Raw genomic sequence first — 26,251 nt, 5'->3', positions numbered from 1 at the left:
CGGGGCGCTGGGCGCGGGGGCTGCTGGGAGAATCTCTGGCGGCCCCGCCCCTCCGCCCCCTCCCTGCCTCGGACGCGCTCCCCACTACCTCCCAGCGTTAGGAACAGCAAGCACTGACACACGAGCCCGCCCCTCGCCCGCCCCCTCCTCCCGCTCCAGCCCCTCCCGCCTCCAGGCTCCACCCGCCGGTGTGAGCCCCCTGGGTCTTGGATGCTAGGCCACCGCTAGATGGCCAAGTCACTGGGCCTGGCCCGGCCGCCGCTGGACTTACTGGCCTTGCTGGACCGGCCGGGGTCTGCGGGGAGCTCGGGGGGCGCGTGCAGCTCCACGGCCGTCACCGCCCCCTCCGCGTCGCTGTCGCCCGAGCTCCCCGCCCCGCCCTCCGGAGGGGGCTGCTGGGGGCCGGCCGGGGGCTTCGGGGCTGCGGGCGCGGACGCCGGCGGGGACGCCTTCCCGGCCGAAGTCTGCTGCTCGGCCTCCCGGTAGGCCCAGTTCGGCGCCGTCGCGAGCAGGTGCTGGTGGCCGCCGGGGGAGCCGGCCGGGTGGCCCTCGCCGGGGGTCCCGGGCAGGGCCACCGGCGGAGGGGGCTCGGGGTAGCCTGGGGCCGACGCCTGCCCCAGGGAAGAGGCCGAGGGCGCGTAGTAGGGCGGGAACCCGACGGTGAGGGCGGGCGGGTTGGAGTGGGAGGGCAGCAGGAGGGGGCCACCACACCCAGGCTTTGCGGCCCTCACGCTGGAGCCGGGAGTGTCCGGGGGTAAGGGGTCGGTCATGCCCTGTTTCAGCTTCTTCCAGCCCAGGTGGTAGATCTCCAGCATGTTGAGCAAGAGGGACACGCAGGCCACGGCCAGCATGAAGAGGATGAAGATGGTCTTCTCCGTGGGCCGTGAGATGAAGCAGTCCACCGTGTTAGGGCAGGGCCACCGGTCACAGCGGTACAGCGGCTTCAGCTGGAAGCCGTACAGGAAGTACTGCCCGGCGATGAAGCCCACCTCGAACAACGTCTTGAAGATGATGTTGAAGACGTAGGTGCGGAGCAGGGCGCCGGCCAGGCGGACCTTGCCGCGGTCGTCGCGCACCGGGGGCCTGTCCTGCCCGGGGGCCGCGCCGTCGGTCTTCAGCCGCTCCTCCTCCCGCTCCTTCCTTTTCTCCTCCATGCGCACCAGGTGCAGCACGTGGCCCAGGTAGATGAGGGTGGGCGTGGACACGAAGATGATCTGCAGCACCCAGAAGCGCACGTGCGAGATGGGGAAGGCGCGGTCGTAGCACACGTTCTCGCAACCCGGCTGCTGCGTGTTGCACGTGAAGTCCGACTGCTCGTCCCCCCAGACCTCCTCGGCAGCGGCCCCCAGCACCAGGATCCTGAAGATGAACAGCACCGTCAGCCAGACCTTGCCGATGACGGTGGAGTGCTCCTGGGCATTCTCTAGGAGTCTCCCCAGGAAGCTCCAGTCGCCCATCGCTTCGGATTGCTAACCTGCAAGGGAACAGGCTCGTTACTAGGCAGGCTCGCCAGGTGAGCTGAGGGTGCAGCCCCCGGGCAGCCCTGGGCCCCGACGGGCGTCGGAATTTGCTGTCATGGGGAGCTGTGCTCCCACTGACCAGCGGGAACTCTCCACGGGAAGGTGTGTGCGTGTACGTGCACGCACAGGTGTGTGTACGTGTATGTGTGTAGGTATAGGTGTGAGCAGGCACGCGCATGTGTTATCTCCCGGCTGTCCACCGAGCAGGGTTTGGTAACTGTCCCCAGCACCTGTGGTGGCCCTGAGCGGCAGTTACACGGCACAAGTGCCAGCGTGAGGGAGGCGACCACAGGCTGCTCACGCTCTCACTTCAGAGCCGAGGACACTAAGAAAGGTGCCTGAGCAGAGGGACCTCTCCCCAGCCTCCCGACTCCCGTCCTGGTCTCGTCCAGTGGCTCTCGGGGGCCATGGTGCTCTGCACACAGCTGGGTGGATTCCTAAGCGGACCTTTCTGTTCATGTGAAATCAGAGTGATTTTCCCAAACGGCTGTGGTTCCCAGGCCACTGCTGTAACTCCTGCCATGTCCACCTACTGCCTCCCCTCCCCTCCCTTCTCACCAGGCAAATGTTCCACAAACGGTCAGTTCGCTGCAGGTCTGGCCATGCCGCCTCCCCCTGCAAGACGGGACCCGGGCGCACGCGGCCAACTGCCCCACGGGAGGCGGCAGGGGGGACCCGGGGGCCTCCGTGCCCCGATGTGGGGCCCCACCAGCCTCACGGACACACACACAGACACACACACACACACACAGACACACATGCACACAGACACACAGACACATGCATGCACACACAGAGACACACGCATGCACACAAACACACACATGCACACACACAGAGACACGCATGCACACACAGACACACACATGCATGCACACACACATGCACAAACACACAGAGACACACATGCACACACACACAGACACATGCATGCACACACACAGACACACACAGACATACACAGACACAGACACACACAGACATGCATGCACACACAGAGACACACGCACGCACACACAGACACACACGCATGCACACACACATATATACACACTCATGGCCCTCCAGTGGAACCAAAGACATCTCTTCTCACATGGAATTTTAAAATGTTTAAAAATATTGATGTTCATGAGTTGATTCCGAGGCAAAATACAAAAACTTTACTGTGACCTAAAGAAACAGACAAATGTTAACTCTCTTTAGACCAAATTTCCAACTCTGTTTTGGTTGTTTGAGATCTTTCAAGACATCTTACTCTTCTCAGATCCCACCGGCCCCCTGCCCCTTACTGTGACTGGCACCTGTTCTATTTTGCTTGTTCTCAGAGGGTAAAATGTTTACATTTAGAGACTTAACTTATTGAACGTGAAGGAAGTCAGGTGTCAGGAACTTTCTGGGTTAAACCTGACTCTCACGCAGACCCTGCAGCCGCCCATCTGGGCCTGGACGGCACCGCCTCACCCTGGCCCCCTGGCCCCTGCTGCCCCCCTCCCCCTGCTGCCCCCCTGCCCCTGCTGCCCACCAGCCCATCCGGGCAGGACGAGCCCGCTGTGCCCCAAGCGCTTCATTCGAGCTTCCACACCTGCTGTTCCTTCACCTTAAAGCTCGGCCGGGGGGCGGGGCCCGGCCTGCTGACATCCACACTTAGGCCACCTTGGGGCCGCGCTGGCCCTTCCTCCTCGTCAGGCTGCGCCCGCGGGTCTGCCGCCCTCCCCAACCGCTGCCCGGCCTCAGAGGGCCCCCGGCGGCGTGGCCTCAGGCCTCCACAGAAAACCTCCTGGACGGTCCTGACCACCCATGGCCTTCCCCTTTGGTTCCAGTTCTGAGGCCACGGCCCTTTGCCCGACACCTGCAGGCAGAGGGGTTGGGCACAGGGCACTCAGGGCCTCGCCGGCCGAACACTGTGGGCCATTCGGTCCTTCTCCCGCCTCCGTCGGGATGAGCGGGTGCAGGTCATCCTCGCTGGGGAGCCGTCGGAGGGGTGTGCCAGAGCGAGGGCAGCAGGTCCGCACACCCGGCGCCCAGAGGGAGGGGACCCGGAGACCGGAGAGTGTTGCTGGCATCTCCCCGCGGGACCAGGGAGGCGAAGTGTCCCGCAGTGTGTGTGCGTGCGTGTGTGTGTGCGCGTGTGCGTGCGTGTGTGTGCGTGCGTGTGTGTGCATGTGTGTGTGTGCGTGCGTGTGTGTGTGCGTGCGTGCGTGTGTGGGAGGGGGGCAGCACCCACGGCATCTGCCCTTTTATTAGGAAACCAGACACAGGAAGGAACCGTCCCCCGCAAGCGCCCTCTGCTGAGACCCGGCCTATCGATGGGCTTGTTCAGCCAGTCAGAGAGAGGAGGGGCGGCGGCCCAGGCTCTCCAGAGCCCTTGGGTCCAGGGGCCGCAAAACACTTTCAAACAATGTGCCTTAAAGCTGCACCATGCCTCCCAAGTGCCGCCTACAGAAGGGGATTACCACCTGCAAACCCAGCGGGCCTCTGGCAGCTTCCAAGGCTCACTAAGTCCACGACGTCACCAGTGAGCATGTGTCCCCGGTGGAGAGTCTGTGTCCCCCTGCGGGTGAGACTGCGTCCCCGGGCGGAGCACCCATGCCCTGCCCTGAGTGGCAGCACAGGCTGGGAGGCTTTCCTGGGAAGGAGCTTCATCTTCTGTGTGAAGAGCTGTGGCGGTGATGACATCCTTACCCACAATTCCACTTCCAGGACGTCACACTGAGCAGCTAATCAGAGCCTTTGGTAAGTGGTGCACATGGATGTTTACTGTAATGCTGCTGATGAGAAGGAACACTTGGGAATGAAGTGTCCCCTGAAAGACGAACAGTTAAATGAAGAAGAGCAGCTGTCTGTCCACGGCGACATCATGGTCTGGTGACCCAGCTGCCACGCCCAGTGCTACTCTTCTCTAACATGACCAGGAAGGGAATTCTTGCTTTCCCGTCTCCTTGTGTGGCTGGCAGTGACTATAAAAGGCAGTTCTATCCAATGATGTGTAAGAAGTCAGCTGGGGAACCTCTGGGAAAGCTTTTGGATATCTAATAAAAGGGCAGATGCTACTCATGCTGTCCCTTCTCCCTTCTTTCCACATTGAGTACAGATGTGATGCCTGGAGCTGGGCAGCCATCTTGCAACCATGTGTGATAAGCGTGAGGGAACCATCAAAAAAGTCCCCAGGCCCCTTCTGTGACACTGTGGACCTGCTGAATTGACCCCAGCTGCCACCTCCAGACTCACAGGAGAGGAAGAACCTTATTTGCTTGTCAGATTTTCTGTCGCCTGCAGACAAAAGAATTCCCAACTGATACGCTATCTTAAAATCTTTATAAAATAAGGCCAGGCATAAGTGAAAAGCCACGGTTCATTCATAACTACCAAAATGTAAGGTATTCATTAGATTTTGCAAACATTTGTACGTGCAAATAGGAAAAGGAAGGGCAGGGATGATACGGCAATGTTAACTGCAGGGTTTCTGAGAACTGGGCAATTTTCTGTTCTTTTCATATTTGTTTGCATTTCCCGTTACAACTTATCACATTTATCATCACAAAAGATTAATGACCATGACTTTCATTTTCTGAAGTTCTAGTTTTGGAAAAAGTCTGCCAATTCCTTTCTCCTTGTTCTCTCATTATGGTCTCTAACCTTAGATCTCTTAAATCGTGTCCCTAATAAACAGGCAAAGGACGAGCACAATACGTGTTGCACCACTGGCCCAACAGTGGCCGTCACGGAGAACACAGGGCTTGCCCTGGGCTACGTCCTCCCCCACGGTGGGACCCCGAGTGCGCAGGGGCCAGACTGTCTCCTGCTGCTCCCAGCCTTCCTACCACACTTTGAAGCTTTGGTTTTGTTGTGGAAAATGCATGAATGAATGAATAAAAAAGTTAACCTAAGGGCTGAGTATCTGTTGGGAGGCTGGCAACATGGGGCCAGGTCGGATCCAAACGGGAGGCTCCGAAGCGCCTCAGCCTGTCTCTCCGGACGGCACACAGAGGCCTCGGGGTGTGTTGTCAATACCACGCATCCCTAATATCAATTAAGGAACAAACTAACAGCAGAGGATGAGACCCTCAGAACAGCAGGCTCTGCTGGGCCAAGTAAGGACAGAAACGGACGACAGACAGGCTCCACGCCCTACTGAGGCCAGAGTGGACCGTCCTGAGAGGCAGTTGGCAGAGGAAATGTACCATCCAGGCGCAGGGCCACCTCAGGACGGAGCTAGAGCCGCCCACAGGCCCCGGAGCCCAGCGCTGTCACACCACTGAGCTCCCACGGAGGTGGGACGTTAATTATCTTCATGGGATGGCATTTGATTGTTTTCTATTTTTATCTCAAGGAAAAATTTCGTTCTGACACTACTGCAGAACAAACTACTGAGAGCTTATGTCTCAAAGTTTACGTGGCCGCTTTCCCATTCTTCCGATGGTTGTGTTTTCCTTCCAAAATTACATGTTTCCCCTCGGGCTTGAGGTCATGTCGTTCTCCCTCCCGGTCCATCAGTGGTTATTTGCTCAGTGGCAGCCTGCTGCCCAACTCTGGGCCACAGGTTCCTTTGGACACAGTAGGAGTAAACACACTTGCTTCTGAAATCTGTGTGTGGAGACGGAAGTCAGGAAAACGGGCAGTGATGCAAGCGAAGAGGGTCTCAGAGGACAAGGACATCTGTGTGAAATCATGTACCCAGGGAAGAGGGGGGTTTGCCGCGGGACCAGGCGGTGCGGCTTCGGGAAGCAGGAGGGGGAAGGAGCGCCTTTCCAGGCCGGAGCATCGTCCCGGTGGCCATGGCAAAGGTGCGGCGGGCGGTCAGGGGGCGGGGCGGGGGCCACAGGGCGGACCTTCACTCGGCCACTCCGAGGGGACAGGACCCTGCAAGTGTTGTTCATAAAAAAGGGCCTTGGGGGCTTCCCTGGTGGCGCAGTGGTTGAGAATCTGCCTGCCAATGCAGGGGACGCGGGTTCGAGCCCTGGTTTGGGAAGATCCCACATGCCACGGAGCAGCTGGCCCGTGAGCCACAACTACTGAGCCTGCGCGTCTGGAGCCTGTGCTCCGCAACAAGAGAGGCCGCGACAGTGAGAGGCCCGCGCACCGCGATGAAGAGTGGCCCCCGCTTGCCACAACTAGAGAAAGCCCTTGCACAGAAATGAAGACCTAACACAGCCATAAATAAATAAATAAATTTTTTTTTTTAAAAAAGGGCCTTGGGAAAAGGCCGGTGATCGTGGAGTGAGTGCCGAAGGAGGGGCGACAGGGGAAGAAGGCCAGGAAGGAGACACGGGGTGAGGACGAAATAGAGCAGAACGCGGTGTCTGCGCAGAGCCGGAGGAGCACGGGGGGCGGGGGCAGGACGGGGAGGGAGGGGAGCTACCTTGGTGGTTCCCAAAGGAAGGGGCGGTGGAGGCCGCAGCTTGGGGCAGAAGTGGTGGCATGGGCACGCAGCGGGGCCGCTTCTCCCGTGGGAAGACCCACCTCGAGGAAAACCTTAGAGGCAACGTGGTCGGGCAGCTCCCGCCACCTGCACAGGCCAGACCCTGCGGGGCAGCAGGTGCCGGAGGCGCTGGGCCAGCGGAGCGGGGCGCCCAGAGAAGCAGAGACGAGGCCCTCTGATGTGACAACAAGGCGGCCACGGACGCCCTTCCAGGGCCCAGGCTGTGGGGCAAACAGGGCCCGGGGCGCTAGCGCCCGGCGGAGGGAGGCTTTCCGGACGGAGCTGCGGCGCCTGGCACCGGTGAGGAGGGACCACGAGGCAGAGGAGGGACAGTGGCCGCCTGGCAGCCAGGGCGGGGGTGGGACGGGGGCAGGTGTGGGAAGAAGCTTCTCCAGAGCGTGGACACAAGACAGGACTCCTCCGTGAGTCACAGGGGGCGTCTTCTCAGGCACGGGCAGGACCTGAGCTCGAGAAGAAAAGAGTTGGACAGCAAGGGGACAGAAGGGTCAGGCCTGGGTGCCCTGGAGCCGCAGGGAGCTGGGGGCGCAGGACGGGGCGGGAGGGGCGCCAGGGAGGGTGGCGGCCTCCCCGAGAGGGAGACACTGAGCGGAGCTTGGGGCGAAGCCCGGCTTGGGAGAGGGCAGGCCGGGGGGCTCGGAGGGAGCAGAGCAGGGGGCAGGCGGGGGTCGAGCAGGTCAGAGGCAAAGGCGAGCGGGAGGCCGATGGACCGCGGCGCCGGTGACCAGCGCCCGAGCTCTGACTCCAGGTGAGACAGGAAGGTACTGGGTGGGGGGCTCGAACAGCTGTGATGTAATCCCACCCACGTCCTCACGGGACCCCTGGCATCTGTGCTGAGGGCTGTCTTGGTGGCCAGGGTGAAAGCAGGGAGTCCGATGGGGCGGGGCAGAGGACGCACAGGGTCACGTCGGACAGAGCGCAAAGAGGAAACAGAACTCAAAATCTATTTGTCAACATAACAGAAGACTCATTCTTCTTCTACTCTGGGGAGATGACCCCAACATGTAGCTCTGTCCGAACTCCCAAGAGCAAGAGGGAAGCCAGTCCTGTACGAGCCAGCCCGATTCAGGGCCACAGCAACGTGGAAAATTTCAACCACAGAGACAAGCATGAAAGAGGAAAAAGCTGAACCTCCGAAGTGTCAGACTGAATAACACGGGGCACTTGTTCTCCAGAAGAGAAGGACTGATCTCAGCGACCAGCAGGACACCCAGTGGCAATGGCTGCAGACACATTTGATACCTGGCAGGACAAGTCCTCGGCTTTGTTCTTCATATTTGTCTCAACAATTTTTGGCCTTTTATTTCTTCCATATGAAATTTAGGCAGAGCTTGTCAAGTTCCACAAAAACCCAGACACTGTTTTGATTGGAATTGCATAGGATTCACAGATGAATCAAATCTACCTCTTTACAATGTAGGGCCCCCACCACTAAGCACAACTGCTCCCCACGGAGGGCACCTTTATGCTGTTGGATGCCGTCCCGAAAGGTCTTACACATCTTTTGTTAGACTTATTCCCAGGTAGCTTTGTGGTTGTTCTAATTCTTCGTTCTAAATAGTTGTTTTCATTATAATTTCTGAGTAGTTATTATTGCTACCTAGGAACCTTATATCTTTTCTTTTCTTTTTTTTTTTAATTTATTTATTTTTGGCTGCGTTGGGTCTTCATTGCTGCGCGTGGGCTTTCTCTAGTTACGTTGCTGTGCGCGGGCTTTCTCTAGTTACGATGCTGTGCGCGGGCTTCTCATTGAGGTGGCTTCTCCTGTTGTGGAGCGCCGGCTCTAGGCGTGCGGGCTCAGTAGTTGTGGCACACGGGCTTAGTTGCTCCGTGGCATGTGGGATCTTCCCGGACCAGGGCTCGAACCCGTGTCCCCTGCATTGGCATGCAGATTCTTAACCACTGCGCCACCAGGGAAGTCCCTAGGAACCTTATTTCTATATATTGATCTTGTATCCAGCGACCTGTTAGAAAGCCCCTCCTAGTTGCAACAAGTCAGGAGATTCCTTTGGATTTTCTGTGAAAGACACACGATCATATCGTCTGCCATGAAGGAGAGATGTGTCGTTCGAATCCCTGTTATTTTTTTTTTTTTCTTGTCTTCTTGCATTGGCCTGGACTTCTGGTACAATGTGGACATGGTGACATCTTTCCTTGTTTCTGCCTTAAAATGATGCTTCTGAAGTTTTATCATGGAGCGTGATGTTTCAACTTGTATCTGGCGAAGAAATTTTCCTGCAGTCTTTGTCTGCTTTTGTTTTCTAAATAATGAATGAGTATTGGATTTAGTGGAATACTTGTTTTTCCCCCTGCATCTATGGTGATTTTTAGATGGTGAAACACCTTACTGGTCATGACTTTATTTTTAATATACTATCAAATTAAACTTGCTACAACTTTATTTTGGATTATGTGTTTGTTCATACTTAAGGTTGATCTCAACGTTTTTTGTACTATCATTGGATTTTGGTAAGGAAGTTATTTTAACCTGAAAAATTAAAAATTCTCTATGTAAAAAGCTTGTATAAGAATGTCCTGAAGACCCAACACAGCCATAAATAAATAAATAAATAAATAAAAAGACTTCAAGTGTTCACTTGGGATCCCTGATAATAATATCCTCCAGGAATAAAGGCAAACTAGAAACTATTTAAAAAAAAAAAAAAAAGAAATGTCCTATAAAAGCTTTTGGGACTAACGTCTCTTTTTTTTTTTGAGGGGGTTAGGAGGATGACTAGATCACAAATTCAATCTCATCAACTGTTACTGACATACAAGTAGGTTTGCTATTTCTTAAGTCATTTTTGATCATTTATATCTTTTGGAGAATTTTCCATTTCATTTAAATTTCAAATTTATTGGCATAAAATTGTTCATGGTATTTTCTTAAGATTTTAAAACCCTATGGTATCTGTAGTTAGATTCCTTTGTTTGGTTCCAAATATTGTTTGAGACTTAAAATATTAGTCTTGCTAGAAGTTTCTCTTTTATTTATTTATTTATTTATTTTTTCTCTTTTTTTCTCTCTTTTATTAAAGAACCAACTTTGATATGCTTGAAACAGAATGAGAGTTTATTTTTTTCAATGTCTTACCATGCATGCTATATTCACAGTACACAGAATACATCTACCAAAAATTCCTATGGATCTTTTAAATAGATAATGAAGATTTCAGTGTTTACTGGTAGTTTTATAAATGGCATACATACAATTTAAGAGTACCCTTTACCTTAGTATAAAATTATTCATTATTATATAGTTCCAGGGGTTTTCTTTCCTAATTTTAAATGGAAATTCAACTTTTCAATAATGTAAAGCTCTGGCAGGAAACATCACTCTCATCCAGAACCAACTGGCTTAGTGAAATTATAATACACTAAGTTTCAACTTCTTTATTAATAATTCTAAAGCACTTCTAGGATTATATATTTTATTGGCAGAGAATAAATCTCCAGAAACATAAAATTGTTTTTAAATAATATTTTAATTATCTTATTTATTAAATAAGAATGTATGGAAAGCACTTATAATAGTTCCTGCCATCCATGTATTATTATTATCCTCATATTTTTCTCTTTCATGTGGGGATTTTAATCATTTATGAATATTCAAAAAATCATATGCTCCTAAGTCTTTATTTGGCTAAGGTAAATATGGGTAACACTTTGATCTTTAGTCAAAGGGAAGTACTCATCAGTCTTTGTTTTTGACCTTCTGTCACTTGCAAGCTTAGTGAGAGCTAATTTTAAATTAGAAGCAATTTAAACAACTGTGTTAGTTTAAGAACAAATGTCTTTAGTGTTGTATATTCAACAATGGCAAAATTAAAAGTACACTTAAGGGGGCTTCCCTGGTGGCGCAGTGGTTGAGAATCTGCCTGCCAATGCAGGGGACACGGGTTCGAGCCCTGGTCTGGGAGGATCCCACATGCCACGGAGCAACTGGGCCCGTGAGCCACAATTACTGAGCCTGCACGTCTGGAGCCTGTGCTCCGCAGCAGGAGAGGCCGCGATGGTGAGAGGCCCGTGCATCGCGATGAAGAGTGGTCCCCACTTGCCGCAACTAGAGAAAGCCCTTGCACGGAAACGAAGACTCAACACAGTCATAAATAAATAAATAAATAAATAAAAGAACGTGAATTTCTTTAAAAAAAAAAAAAAAAAAGTACACTTAAGTTTTTATCCACAGTATTTCCTCTAAAAATACTTGAATAAAATAAATATTCCCTTCAGATATCAGTATCACATCACAGTTCCACAATTAGAGTTCTAATGTTAAGCTAGAAAATTACCAGCTGGTCCAGCTTCAGTTCAGTTGACAGAAAATGTAGATAGTCTGGAGTGGAATTAGAAACATGATTGTCTTCCAAGACTATTCATGCCATGCAGGGCTCCCTCTTTAAACCCTCCAAATAGCTTCCCTGCCCCACTACCCTGCAGGCTCCTCTAGTTTTTCTGCCCATTATTAAACGGCATTATACGTTCCTAGAATGACCTCTGTGAAAGACCTAGGAATACCATTAGAATTTTTCACTTATTCAAACATTTTATTTAGACATTTCAGTGATGTGTTAATTTTAATGTACTTCAACATCAGCCCTAAGGTTTTAATAACTGAATAATGAAAAACAAGTCATTGCCCTTAACTTAATGCATCACTTTCTGAAGGCTGGTTTGGGCCAAGAGTAAAAAAAAATCAAGAAAATTATAGGGGTGCAATAGCTACCAGTGCTCTGAATAGCTCATCGTGTCTGAAACACAAGGTCAGGAAGTCTGAATAGTACACCAAACCCTGACTTCATAAATGCAGTTAAAAGGTAATTTCCCTATATAAATCCCAGTGACACCTTTCAGGAATCTTACTCATAATCCCTGAAAGGAATATGGAATCAAAGCATTTTAGAGCTGAAGGAACCTTAGAAGTGGCCCCAGCATCCTCCTCATTTCACAGATTGGGAATGGAGGCCCAGAGAGGGTTCTATGATTTGTTTGAGGTTGCACAGCGCACAGTGCTGAAGTTGGCACAAAAACTCCTGACTGTCTACTCTGGGTCCCCTTCCGCATGACTTCACAGGATTCAGCACCAGGCAGACTGTCCAGAGTACAACACTTGCCTTTTGAGTTGTTTCTGCCACACTTTAAAACATATGTGTAGAGACACGGGTTAGAGCACATTTTAAGCTTTTGCTTTTTTCTTCCAGTCCAGAGTATCTAAAATTGTTAAATATTATTGATGTGCTAACAACAGCCAGTTACTTCATCATATAAATTGGAATTATCATTTTAAAGCAAATTCAGGTATTATCTTTACTCTTGCAAAAACATACTGTTTTTAGAGACACGTGTGTGCTGTTTAACATGTCATGTTACATTTTGACAGCCTTATAATTATGGCATTTTATTATTCCTGTATACTACAGACACAAATTACATCTGTCAAAATGTTTTGTACTTTTTGCAGAAATAATAATTTCTATAGTATAAATAGAATTTGAATTTCCTTATTCAAATTTATTTCTATTAGTATAAACCAGAAATCTCTTCCCTGTTCTAGAATAAGAGATTCATTTTAAAGCTAATGGGAAATGGAGTTTCATGAATAGATGAGCATTCATGGAGCTAATCAGGTGATCTGAATGAAAAAACTTAAGTGATTTTTACATTTAGTATCCTTTAGTTTGTTAACAGGAAACTTAAAGCAAACCACAAACTCTGCAAATTAAAGAAAATGTAAGAATGCAGAAATCCTAACATCAACCATTATTAAGTCACACCTTTGAAGATGCAGATACTAAAAAGCAAGCTGTAGAGTACTAACCTAGCTATCATGATGAATTTTCCACCACTGTAAGAATGAAAATTAAGATGAAAATCTATCGCTATTTTATTGCTTTTGAGAATTACATTGAAATTGCAAAAACATACTGGTTTTTTTTTTAACATCTTTATTGGAGTATAATTGCTTTACAATGTTGTGTTAGTTTCTGCTGTATAACAAAGTGCATCAGCTGCATGTATACATATATCCCCATATAAACATACTGTTTTTAGAGACACGTGTGTGCTGTTTAGGGTCACATGTATTGGATATTTTTCCCTCTTCAAGTTAGTAAACGTTTATCAAACGCTTATTACGTGTGTGGGACTGTGCTACACACTAGGGTTAGCAGAATAATTCAGATCCCATCCATCCCCTCAGTGTATGGGAGAGGCAGGCTTGTAAAAAAACTGGTCAAAATGTAACATGACACGTGTTACAAAGTACTGGTAATGGCCCTGATTGGGGAGGTGGGGGGTGCTGATACAGTCGGGGGAGAAGGAGATGGTATATTGAGATGGCAACTGAGTTTGGCTGTATTTCTTCACACACAGACCCTGGGAACCATGTCTTCTGTACAGGGTGAAGTCCTTCTCAAAGGCCTTCCCACTGTCTAGAGTGTCCCAATAATATTTTAATACATTACAAAAGCTATGTGTTTACTGATGTATTTATGTGCGATACTGAGGTAAAATCCTAAAGGCATGTGTATCCTATTTATTCTGTTACGTGTTCAAGTAATGGTAACAGGTGAAAGGCGAATTATGGTTTAAATTCTCTACATGTGTGAGACTGTGTAACATGGCTGTGATAAATATAATTATTTTGAAGTCTCAAATGTGTAGTGTAAAAGTTATCTTAGTTAAGAAAATGAACACAGAATGTAAGCAACATTCAGGGAAATTATGTCAAAATTCTTTTTCTCATTGGCAAACAATGAAATTCTGTTACACGCCATTATTATAAGACAGCTTTAAGCCAGTTAGCGTTTGCTGGTCGACACGAACAGCATTGTCTAATTAGTTACAGTTGTAAAGTTTCTGTGAATTACTTTACACAACAGTCACGTGCACTGCCCTCATTAGATGCTTATCTCAACAAGAACCAAACTGCTGAAGCAGTGGAACCGGTGCCAGATTGATTAGCTGATGCTTACTTTGAATATACTGACCTTCGGAAAAAAAGTCCTTTTTCCTCTTTAATCTTTTAATGTCTGATTTGCAATACATTTCACACCACATTGATGGCCTGCCAGTGAAGTGAAGCACATGTCATAAATCATCATTTTGAATTCTTGGGTGATAAAAACCAAAGCTGTTCGCATCCCGGCTGTTTGTATACAACCATTTTTAACTGGCCCATCTGGGCGATATCTTGATAAAGCAAAAACTGGAGGACCCCCCTGGTCGCTGAAGTCCCTGTCACAAATACTCTGAACCGACAGGTCTGCACACTAGGACGGATTCTGTTCACCAGGCCAGACAGCACAGCAAATGCCTGCGCCTCACCGCGACGACTGTCAGCACAGCCCCAAAGGGGCTCCGGCAGGGCGCAGATAAGCGATCTTTCCACTCTCCGCAAATTCTACTTCAACACACCACCACGCGCACACCCGGCAAGAACTGAGGTCCTGGCACTTAGAGCCAAAGTCTTCCCTTAAAAACTTTGAGAGAGTTTCTTAAAGGAACGCAGGCGAGCCAAGACCTTCGGGAACAGCAGCGCGCACCCCGCAGGGAGCGTGGCGAGGCCGGCAGCGGCCCAGCGTCCACAGGGTCCTTCAGACCCTGGACCTGAACTTCTAGGGCAGGTCCCGCTCCCCCTCAGGGGAAAAACCTAGAAAAAGGGGCCTGAAGCCGCCTCCAGCCGCCCACCCAGGAAGCCATCGCTCCGCCGAGCTCTCCAGGAGCAAAGGGGTGGCAGTGGCTCCGAAAGCCTCCAGGAAGTGCCCGAGCCCCGCTGTCCGTTCCCGCTGCTCCCAAACATCCCCCAGATTCCCGAAGGAATTCCCAGCAGCCCGCGCTTACCCGCCGCGCCGACCCGGTGCGTTCCTCCCGCGGGCAAGGCTCGGGACGCTCTGCCGGACACCGCCGTCCCGTGCGCGCGGCTCGACGCGTGCGCCCCGCGCCACCCGGGCTCCCCGCCCCGGAGCCATCCCGGCGCCCCGCGCTGCGCCCCGCGCCCGGGCCCCGCGCCACGCCCCTCGCCTCCGCCCCGCCTCGCCTCGCCCGGCCCAGCCCCGTCCTGCGGCCTCCCCCCGCCCCCCGTCCCCATGCCACGCCCCCCGTCCCCATGCCACGCCCCGCACCTGCACCCGCACGCCGTTGCCCACCCCACCGCTGCACCGCGCGTCCCACACCCCGCTCCACGGCCTCCCTCGCCCCCTAGTTCGCGTCCTGCGCACCTTTCCACATTCCGAACCCCGCCTTCCACAGCCCGCGTCCGCCTGGCTCCGCCCCGCACTCCACGCGCCGCGCCCGCACCTGCCCCGCGGCTGGGCTTCCCGCCTGCTCGCTGAGGGTGCTGGGCGGGCGGGCGCGGGACGTGGAGTGCGGGGCGCCGTGCGGGGCCGGGTTCCGCCCGGGGTGCGGGTTCCGCGGCCGCTGCGGCCACGCTGTGCGGGGGCCTCTAAATAGCGCGGCGAGCCTGGCTCAAGTCAGACACGCTGAATTCAGTCGAGGGCCCCGGGATTCCTGGGGAGGCGCCTCGCCCTGCGGGGGGCCAGGGGCCGGTCGCGTCTACGCTGCTCTGCGCCCGCGTCCCCCGGGCGGCCCGGGAGGAGGTGTAGTAAATGTTGGGTGACTGGAGGGGCCGGCCGCGACCTCACCAGTCCCGAGTGAGCGGCGGCACAGGGGCAGGAAGGCGGCGAAATTCGAGGCCCTGGTTGTTTGCAAAGCCCCACGGAGCCTTTATTAGCGCTCGGATCTGTTTGATGAGCAACCTGCTTGCCCCGCAGAATTTGCCTGTTCAGTTGAGATCTGAACTTGAGGTTCTCCCACGGAGAAGGAAAGCTAAGCTGCCAGAGGCATGTCTACAACACCTTCACCTTGTAGAACTCGGACGTGTATGTGTGTAGTAGGTGGTGGTTATGTGGACTCAGGTTTTTAGGTTTTGTTTTTTAATTGGGAAATATTACTAGAGAAGGTCTTCAGATATTTTTCTCAATTTTTAATTCTCTCTGAGAAGTGCAAGAATAGTTTTATTTTTTCTTGACCTCAGAAGAACTGAAAGTTCTTAATACTTTGTCTCTTAAAACAAACACTATTATTGGTATTCCAAGGATAAAAAGTGGAAATACAATATTGCAATAATTTAAAACTTTTCATTAAAATTGCAGATTTAAAATGATATTGTGTCACTCAAATGTTTGTACGCATGTTCATAGCAGCATTATTCACAATCGCCGAAAGGTGGAAACAGCTCCATGAATAGCTTAAAAAATGTGCTTATATGTACAATGAAGTATTATCCACCGGGAAAAAGGAAGGAAATTCTGATACACGCTTCAACACATGACCCTCGAGGACATCATGTTAAGTGAAATAAGCCAGTCACGAATAGACGAATACCGTACAATTCCGCTTATAAGAAGTACCTAAAGTCGTCAGAAAGGGCGCTGGGCGCCGGGGCCGGGGGCGGGCGGGTGGGGTTTCCGTCTGAGAAAATGAAAAGGTTACGGAGGTGGTTGCAGAACAACGCGAATGTACTAAGACCGGAACTGTACAATTAAAATGGTTAAAACGGTAAAATTTGTAGAATGTATATTTTACTACAATACAAATTTTCAGTGATGTTGTGTAAAGACTAGCAAGACTATAAAACAATGGTTTCTTTACGTGTCATATTGTACATACTCTGGGCAGACAACTAAGATGTTGATCATGTGGTTTAACTTTCAGTTGTAAAAACTGCTTCTCATTTGGTTTCAAGAGAGCTTGTGTTTAGGATAACTTCACGGGAAATATATATATGTACATACATGCATATATCACACACACACGCACACACACACATACACGCGCGCGCGCCAAACTGCTTAGAGCCGAATTCGCAACTGATAGGTCCCATTTCCATATTCGACAACATTTCCAGCTCAGAAAAGTGTGCAGAGACGAGAGCCCGGAGCGCACTGCTGCTCTGTGAGCGGGGAGCCCCTGGCGCGTGGGTCCCGCAGAGGCACCACCAGCCCTTGTCCTTCCCACCGGCCACGAAGATGTGCTCGCCTCGGCTGCCTCCTGGTGGTCAGGGCCGGAACTACCTTTCAGGGCCTGTATAGAATCTGGAAAAATCTGCACTTTGTATACAAAGGAAGTTCAACAAATATTTGTTGGATATAGATGTCCTTCTTGAAGGCGAGGCCCAGAGCAAACACAGTAATCCTGTCGTAATCGTGGAGAGCAGAACTTAATGGTGCTTTTCTTTAAGTAACTAGGTTTAAGGTGCTTAAAAAATTGTTACCTGATTTCTTTTTCCTTTTAGTTTAAAATTACTCGTTCATTACCTACTTATACTAATTGGCGATGCATGGTATTTTAGTTACTTGTGAGGTATATGTATCTTCTATGGTACTTTTGTAAATTAATTTTACTACTATTTATTAAACATCTGCTCATTCAAGGCTGTGGCTTGGTGCTAGGGGAAGTGAGATGGTCCCACTTCCTCCAGCCAAAGAATTTCTTGTGCTGAGCTCTGGGCCCAACTCTGCCCACTGGGGGAATTTGCAACCCGTTCTGAAATAGAAAGTATTAATTCACAAATAAACACTTTTTACATGGTGCTGAGGTCATTCAACGGGGAAAGGACAGTCTTTTCGAGAAATGGTGCCAGGAAAACGAGATATCCACATGCAAAAGAACGACATTATAACCTTACCAGACACCATATACAAAATTAACTCAAAATGCATCAAAGACCTAAAACCAAGAGCTAAAACAATAACACTCTAAGAAGAAAACATAGGGCTAAAGCTTCACAACATTGGATTTGGCAATAATTTCTTAGCTATGACACCAAAGGGACAGGAACAAAAAGAAAAATACTGTAGACAAATTGGACTTGATGAAAATTAAACATTTTATGCATCAAAAGACACTAACCACAGAGTAAAAAAACAACCCACAGAGTGGGATAAAGTATTTGCAAATCATATATCTGATATGGAATTAATACCCAGAATATATAAGGAACTCCTAAAACTTGACATAAAAACGAACAAGCGACCCAATTCATAAATGGGCAAAGGACTTGAATAGACATTTCTCCAAAGATATATACAAATGGCCAATAATCACATGAAAAGATGCTCAACATCACCCATCCTTAGGGAAATGAAAATCAAAACTATTCAATACGTTGAGCTACCACCTCACACCCATTAGGATGGTTACTATCAAAAAACAGAACAAGTGCTGGTGAGGATGTGGAGAAATTGGAACCCTTGGGAATGCAAAATGGTGCAGCCACTATGGAAAACAGTATTGAAGTTCTTAAAAAAAAAAAAAAAAAAAAAAAAGACTTACCATATGATCCAGTAATCCCACTTCTGGGAATACACCCAAAAGAATTGAAAGCGGGGTCTCAAAGAGATAGTTGTACATCCATATTCACAGCAGCATTAGTCACCATTGCCGTATCACGGAAGCAAGCCAAGTGTTCATGACAGATGAATGGATTGGCAAAATGTGGTTCATCCGTACAGTGGAATATTATTCAGCCTTAAAAAGGAAGGAGATTCTGACACAGGTTACACCAAGGATGAACTCTGAGAACATTACGCTAGGTGAAATAAGTCAGTCACAAAAAGACAAATACTGTGTGATTCCCGTTATATGAGGTTCCTAGATTAGTCAAATTATAGAGACAGAAAGTAGGCTGGGTGAGGGAGAATGGGGAGTTAGTGTTTAATGGGGACAGAGCTTCAATTTTGCAAGTTGGAAAGAGTTCTGGAGATGGTTAGTGGTGATGACTGCACAATAATGTGAATATATTAAAACCATTAAAGTGTACATTTAGAAATGTTTACGGTGGTACATCTTATGTTTATTTTACCGTAATAAAAAAAGTAAAAAAAACACCACTCACACTTTCTATAGGCCCCTAAAAGAAAGGTGAATGGAGGGGTTAACAGGGTGGTGCTGAATTCCATCTCCTCGAGTGGAAGAGGGTGATTTTTAAAGCAAGCAAAGCGCAGCTGATCAAAGTAGACCAGCAAGTGTGTAGGAGGCCTTGCCTGCCGGGTTAGCACCGGAGAGTACAGGCCTCCTGCCGGCATTGCATGCACTTCAGAAATAAAGACTTTGGGCTGAGAACGGTCTTCCTTCTGATAGCAATAATGTAGCCATTCACAGCGGCTCGGTGTTTGGAAGTTTTCGAAGCGCTCCATCTTATCTGAGCTGCACAACAGAAGTGTGGGGGTGAGAGGGCAGGTCCTCTCCGGCTTTATGGAGGAGGAAGCAGAGACCTGGGCTGGGGGAGGCCTTTCCCACTGCTGGTAAATAGCTCGCCAGCCCAACACTTTGCACCATGAATTTAGTGCTTTCTGTGTAAAACCGTGAGACTTCTGAGGCCGACGAGGAGAAGAACTTTGTCATTTATGAATGAGAAACGTCTTGGTGACACCTGGGAGGGGTCAGGTCTCCAGGCTGCGGTGCTGGGGTGGTGTCTTTGTGGTGCTGGCGCGTTTTCATCTCTTACTTTCTGCAGAAAGGTGCTTATCCTCTCCCATCTCTGGGGAGATGTTATGTTATTTTGCCTACTTGAAAATTGGGGAAACCAAGACAGAGAAAGGATAAGTGACTTTTCAAGAGGATGAAATTCTTTGGTGGAAAATGGCTTCTACGTCTCAGATTGAATGGTTACAGTGAGAGGAAACGGGAGATCAACCGCGGAATTTGCTTTAGAAGAGATTTATTTTTAAGGGTTGTTTTCGCATTGGGGGTATTTCATGCAGTTTGTTCAGCGTGTGCTGTACTTGGTGTGTTGAGCGTGTGTGTGCCGAGGTGGCCTGTTACAGGAGAGCGGGCGGGTGCCGCCGGCCTCAGCCTGGCCCCCAGTCCCCAGTTAGCGTGAAGGCCTCCCAGAACTCTGATTGGAATGCAGTCTGTCCCCTCGCACCACTGGGCCACCTCGGGTGTCAGCTAAAGGCCTTTCCTCCCCCCTGGGCGTTTAAGAGGCGGGCCTGTACACGTGGACACTGGGTAGGTATTGGTGGAGCACGGGAACGGGCCGGGGGCAGGGCTGCGGCTCTTGTCCACCGGGGGCGCGGGCGTGCCCCCCAGCCTCAGGCCGCAGCGGTCCACGGCTGACACGATGATCGTGCAGGGTCCTCGGGGCCTCCAGGCCGGGCTCCTTCCTGGCTGTCCTGCTCCCCCTGTCGGCTCAGCGCCCGGTGGCTGGTCCCCCTCCAGGTGCTGGGCGTGCTTGCCGTCCGTCTGCACGGGGCTCCGGACTCTCGGGCGTTCAGCTTCCACGGTCACTTCCGCGCCCAGTTCCAGGCACCAGCTCGCTATTCCTCCTTCCTCCCCGGGGACTTTGCTGCTTCTTCATTGGTTGTGGGAGATGAGGCCCTCACACCCTTTCCGAAAACCTGTCCTGGGACTGACCCAGAGAGCAGCGCCTGGCGGTCACCCGGGCCTGCCTCTTCGCCCCACTCAGCCACCGGGATCTGCGGTCAGGGCCGCTTCCTCCAGGCAGGAGGATCCTGCTCTTTGTCTCGGCAGAAGGATCTCAGATTCCAAACACGCCCACTCTTGACTCTGTGATGGTGGGTTTTGAAAGTTCTTCCCTTTCGCTGGGCCTTAAGGTCACTGTTCTCCACCATTTTAAAAGCAGAGATAGTGCTTACACTGAGTGCCAGTGGTTGAAATTCTGGAGAAGTTTAAAGTAATCTACCAGTGGCATGAACGCTTCCTTGGGCAGAGGTTCAAACGGAATGACGCATCTGCAGGTCACGAAAGGCTGAGGTCTGTCAAGTCCCGATGCGGCCCCTCGTTCGCTGTCTTGCTCTGGACGAGCCGCTTAGTTCTTTGCAGCACTTTGCTCCTCCGCGACGTGGGGTCACTCCCATGGCAAGGGTGTCACAGGGGTGAAAGTGTGGCAGCCGCCAGCCCTACCAAGGCCCACATGCGGCTACCATGCCGGGCTCTTTCTCATATTGATCTTTAAATGGTCTGGATGCTCAAAAAGTTACTCGAGTGTCGGTTACGATAAGTTGTATAACCATGGGGGAAGTCCGTTAATCTCTCTGAACTTAATTTCTGTATCTGTGAACCTGGAATAATACCAACAAACTCAAAGTGTTGTGTATAGGACTTAAATGAACCCACAGATGTGAAGGTACCAGGAAAAGCTACAAAGCAGCTTACAAACATTGCATATTATTGTTGTTTATTTACTTACTTATTTTTATTTTTGGCTGCATTGGGTCTTCGTTGCTGCGCACGGGCTTTCTCTAGTTGTGGCGAGCAGGGGCTACTCTTGGGTGTGGTGCGCGGGCTTGTCATTACGGTGGCTTCTCTTGTTGCAGAGCACAGGCTCTAGGCACGCGGGCTCAGTAGTTGTGGCTCACGGGCCCAGTTGCTCCGCGGCATGTGGGATCTTCCCAGACCAGGGCTCGAACCCGTGTCCCCTGCATTGGCAGGCAGATTCTCAACCTCTGAGCCACCAGGGAAGCCCCTTTTGTTTTTCACTTTTTACGGTTACCCTAAAGAAACAACGGCTGTATACCTACAAATTGGAAATACAAACTCCACAGCAATGGAAGCAATGAGGTTTCTATGAGGGTAGATGTGGCAGGTTCTTAAGAAAACCGCCTCCGCCTGGTGCCCCTGCCGTCGCGAGGGAAGCGGGGGTGTATTGGGGTGGTGCAATGCCCTGCAGTCACCTTGAGGCAAGCGGAAGCATCGCTTAGGGGACCCGTCCCCACTGGGCTCCCCAGAAACCAGCCGGCCAGTTGTAACAGCAAGTGGCAGAAATCGGTCTTGATAAGTTATGCAGCTTCTCAAAGAAATGGAAGAACCCCAGGCTGAACTCCAGTCTCCTTTCCTGGAAAAAGGCTGCCATCTTTCATGATTTAGTTTGTGTTCCTTTAGGCCCCAAAGAAACGATTTCCGGCCCTGACCTCTTCCTGCGGTGCTTGGTGTGCCGGTCACACCCAGCTAGTCGACGCTCTGTTTTGCGAAGGGACCGCCTGGGACACATCTACCCTGCACACCGTGACCTCTTCTGGAATCATTTTTGCGTTCGCCAGGGGCCCGCCGGTGCTCTGCACGCGAGGACCTCAGCGAGTGTGTCTAGAGTGGATAATGGAGGGGCAAACACACTCGGGTGTGTGTGTGTTTCACCCAGTTGTCATAATATCCTTACTAGTAAGAAGAAAATGTGCAAACCAGACCCAGCTCAGTACATTTATCCTGAAAACTCCAATCCTGCTGGTAAATGGACGGCGGCAAAGCTCGAAGGAAGTGTCTGGAAGCGTTCCACAGTCAACCTTTTCATCGGCTGAAGTAACTGAAGGCTCATTAAACTGACAGGTGACATACAGTTGGAAGGCATTGCTAATAAGCTGAATACGGGGCCCAGGAAGGTCTAATGGGCCGGAGAGATGCACCAGGACCAGCAGGATGAAATCCACCCAGGAGGAGGCCAAGTCCTGAATTTAGGCTGGAAAATCCATGCGACACGTGCTACAAAGGAAAGTCTAGCTTGAAAGGAGGTGTGGGCCGGAGTGGGGGAGGAAGGGGGGAGGAAGCGGGTTCCTCTTTGTGAAAAGCTGGAAACGGTGTCATTGCTCACTAACGAGGCCGTGGTTACACGACTAAGGCTAGGCATTCCGCGGAACATTGCACGTCTGTTAAAAAGAACAAGTCAGAGCTATACACACAGACCTGCAGAGAGTTCCAAGGCGCATTACCAAACGAGACACTATCACAGAGAAAACGATGTAAGAAATGCAGGCCAACCAACAACGTGGTTGTGTATGTGTGTGTGTGCGTGTTTGCCTGTACGCACCTGCAACGCGGGACTTCTGGGCGGCTCTGCATCGAGACGTTAGTACCCACGCTCTGAGCAGGGCTGGAGAGGTGACTTTCACCTTGACTTTATCTATTTCTGTATTTAATCCCAAAGCAAATGTATTTATATATTAATTCTACAATTACACACAGTACGTCGGGGGCCTTCTTGGCTGAAAATGAGGAAAGGCGATGAGGCTGATAAAAGGCAATCTCGAGATCAGACCCCTTTAGCGATAAGGCCACGTCCCAGATGGTCGCCGGGCCCGCCTCCCTGCGGAGAGCACGGGGGCCCAGAGGTGCCCCTCCTGCCGGACACCGGCCGGGGCCGGGCTCCACGGCAGAGGCGAGAGTGCGTCTGGTCCTGTTTCTTCTCTGCCTGGACCAGGTGGGTCCGTACCCAGGAGCAGCTTAATAGTCAGTGAGCGAATGAATGGCGAACGAGGACCCGTGGCGCTGGAAAATGAAGTTGGGGTTGAACTTGGACGTGTTCTCGGCTATGGAAGGTTCTTGAGTGGCAGGCAGACTCCTCCTGGTCCAGCAGAGGGCAGAGAAGACGGGGAAGCGGGTGTCCTGCGGCAGATGTCACGCCAGCCCGGAGGCCCCTCCTTGGGCCCCTCACCGCCCCGCCTTTGTCTCTCACCTGCGGCTCTTCCCTCACCCGACCTGCAGGTGTCCTGGCGGCCAGGCCGCACTGCCTGGGCCCCGGCACCTCCTACTTCCCATTGATTTTATTTTTCTCCACTGCACTCGTCTTCGGGGATTTGTTTGTGTTTTGTTTGTTCGCAGCCCTGCTGCCCAACAGTTCCTGGCGCTCGGCTGGCACTCGGTAAATACTGGCTGAGTAAATAAATACTTAGCGACGGGCAGGAACGGAACCGGTGTCTCCGGAGGCGGGATCCCTCAGCCCTGCCGGCGCTGGGGAAGGGCCGCCAGCTTCAGGAATTAAGCCCTGGGGGTTCCGGAATCCCGCCCACATCCGCTGCGCCCCTGTCCTGAGCTGCTCCCACCGTCCCTAGGCCTCGGCTACAACTCTGGAGCGTTTCCGGGCGGCTTCGATGACGTCCTGTGTGTAAAGCACTTGGTAATGTGCGCGGACAGTGTGTGGCGACCCTAAGGGGATGAATCAAAGCTTGCTTTCTTACGCGTCATCTTTCTCCAGGTGCAAACGGGGCCGCCCTTTTGTCCCATCCACGCTCAGCCTATCCTCCCCTCCTCAGGGGTGTCTCACTCCCCCGCCCCCGCCGAACTGGCCTCATTTCAGGCTTTGAGGAAACGGGCATTTCCCCCAGGCTTCCCGTGTGTCGAGCTTTGCGAGGGTCCTTCCTGTCTAGAACCCCACCCATCCACTGTGCAGCCTGGGATCCGTCCCGTGGAAAAGAGCACGATGGCATTTCGCTTCGCGCTTTCCTGCGCGGAGAGTTTTACGTAAATTACCTTATTTTTGTTTTTGAATTTTATTTATTTTTTATACAGCAGGTTCTTATTAGTTATCTATTTTATACCTATTCGTGTATATATGTCAATCCCAATCTCCCAATTCATCCCACCACCACTTTCCCCCCTTGGTGTCCATACGTTTGTTCTCTACATCTGTGCCTCTCTTTCTGTCCTGCAAACCGGTTCATCTGTACCATTTTTCTAGGTTCCATATATACGCGTTAAGATATGATATTTGTTTTTCTCTTTCTGACTTCCTTCGCAATTGGATTGCCATTAACCTCGGGGAGTATTCGGCAGGCCCTTTAAGACGAGGAAACAGGTCTGGAGAAGCAAGTGAGCCCCTGTGTACCCACGGTGACCCCTCAGCGCACTGCCTGCGCCCCGGCCCAGCCCCAAGGTCAGTGACCCCGTGATTGGCAGCTCAGCCTCGGCCACCCCGAGAACCCCAGCTCCGCCCTCCTGATTCAACCCGGATCCACCTGCCAAGAGCCTCACACGTACGGAAGAGTTGAGACCAGGACTGCTAGGGTCCGAAAAGCCTCGAACAAGGAGGAATTAGCAGCTGGGCTGTTCCCACTGCCTCTTAAGGTCCCGGAGGGCATGCCGGCACCTGGCCAGCGCTGAGGCCCTCCCGAGGCCGGCCTGTGAGGCCACAGGCTTGTCGTGGCCAACCTGACACACAGAACTTTGGTGGAATCGTTAAAAATAAAACAGGGACTTCTCTGGCGGTCCAGTGGTTAGGACTCAGCGCTTCCGCTGCAGGCGCCCGGGTTCTATCCCTGGTCAGGGAACTAAGATCCCGCAAGCCACACGGCGCAACCCAAAGCAAAACCAAACAAAACAGAGCTTTTTCTTACCTACTACAAGTTGTAAGTGGATGGTTTGAGATATAGACTCAGGACGATCATTTCCAGAGTTCAAGCTCTAATTTTCAGGCATGTGGCCAAGCCTGTCTCTAAGTTCTTAAAAGGGGTCAGTAGTCATCTGTAATTATTTCAACCCAGTCTTTTAATACCCGAGAGTAATAATCTTCATAGCTTGTAAGTGAGCACATCTATTTAAAAAGTCACGTGCTCCCGTGACAGGCTGTGTGTAGGGCACCCTGGAAGGTGGCCGGGGACCATTTCTTATCCGTTCTCTATCACCCGGAGGAAAGTTGACTGCTTTTTGTCCTTTTAAATCCATCTAAGGACTTACCCTGGCGGTCCAGTGGTTAGGACTCCGTGCTCTCACTGCCAAGGGCAGGGGTTCGATCCCTAGTTGGGGAAGTAAGATCCCACAGGCTGCACGGCGCAGCCAAAAAAAAAAAAAAATCATCTAAAAAGCGTATGGCTCCTCATAAAAACACTCGTAATTACTAATGTGTAAAATGCTTTCAGGTCCCTGGATGAAGGTTCAGACCACGGGCCTGTTGCTGGCTGTCCTGGGAGGGTGCCGGGGCCATCAGGCCACACACAGGGATGGGAAAGGGCTCCCGGAACAGAAAACAGTTTCTAAGACCAGTTGTGGTTATATACAAACGTGCATTTGTATGAAATCCTGTAGAAAACCCCATAGAAAAGACACCTGACAGAATTTTTCTCATGCCTCAGCCAACCTTGACCGTGAATAATATTTTAAAGTGTTTATTCTTCTAGGAGCCAGACAGGTCATGTGACCCCAACTCAGCATCCTCCAAGCAGCGAAGCCAATCCATATCCCACGCTGTGCGTGTTCCTCGGAAACCCTGTAGCGGTGAGCGTGGGGCGGGGTAGGAATCATCCTTCTTTCTCCCTTCCCCGTCAGTCTTTCTGGTGACAGGCTTTTCTGTAACTGGGGTGGAAGAATCCCAGAATCGCGGACAGACACCGTGGTAATTTACCCATTTAGTGTTATGAGATATAAAATATTAACACACTTTTACAAAACTGGCTATAGGTGAAATTAAAAGCTGCTATTGTATTAAAAACTGTAATAGATTTTAAATAACTATTATGCAAATTAATTATATTTTAATATTTAAATGACTTTTGAGATACGACAAAAT

General features: G+C 50.8%; 1 protein-coding gene across 1 annotated transcript; it reads right to left on the bottom strand.

Moving 5' to 3' along the window:
• Positions 1-224: 224 nt before the first annotated feature.
• Positions 225-14,917, bottom strand: GJA3 (gap junction protein alpha 3). Its single transcript, XM_007164288.2, has 2 exons — positions 14,800-14,917; positions 225-1,474 (listed from the first exon to the last, which is right to left on the bottom strand). Exon 2 carries the CDS (start codon positions 1,455-1,457, stop codon positions 225-227), a length of 1,233 nt encoding a protein of 410 aa, XP_007164350.2. The 5' UTR covers positions 1,458-1,474; positions 14,800-14,917.
• Between the last annotated feature and the right edge of the window lie 11,334 nt (positions 14,918-26,251).

Source organism: Balaenoptera acutorostrata, chromosome 18 (assembly GCF_949987535.1).
Source record: "Balaenoptera acutorostrata chromosome 18, mBalAcu1.1, whole genome shotgun sequence".
In the NCBI taxonomy this organism is placed as follows: Eukaryota; Metazoa; Chordata; class Mammalia; order Artiodactyla; family Balaenopteridae; genus Balaenoptera; species Balaenoptera acutorostrata.
The sequence above is the reverse complement of the archived record's forward strand: the minus strand, read 5'-3'. Positions and strand labels throughout refer to the sequence as shown.

Excerpts from the sequence above, each read along its gene's own strand:
- GJA3 (XM_007164288.2), bottom strand. The coding sequence starts at position 1,457 with ATGGGCGACTGGAGCTTCCTGGGGAGACTCCTAGAGAATGCCCAGGAG.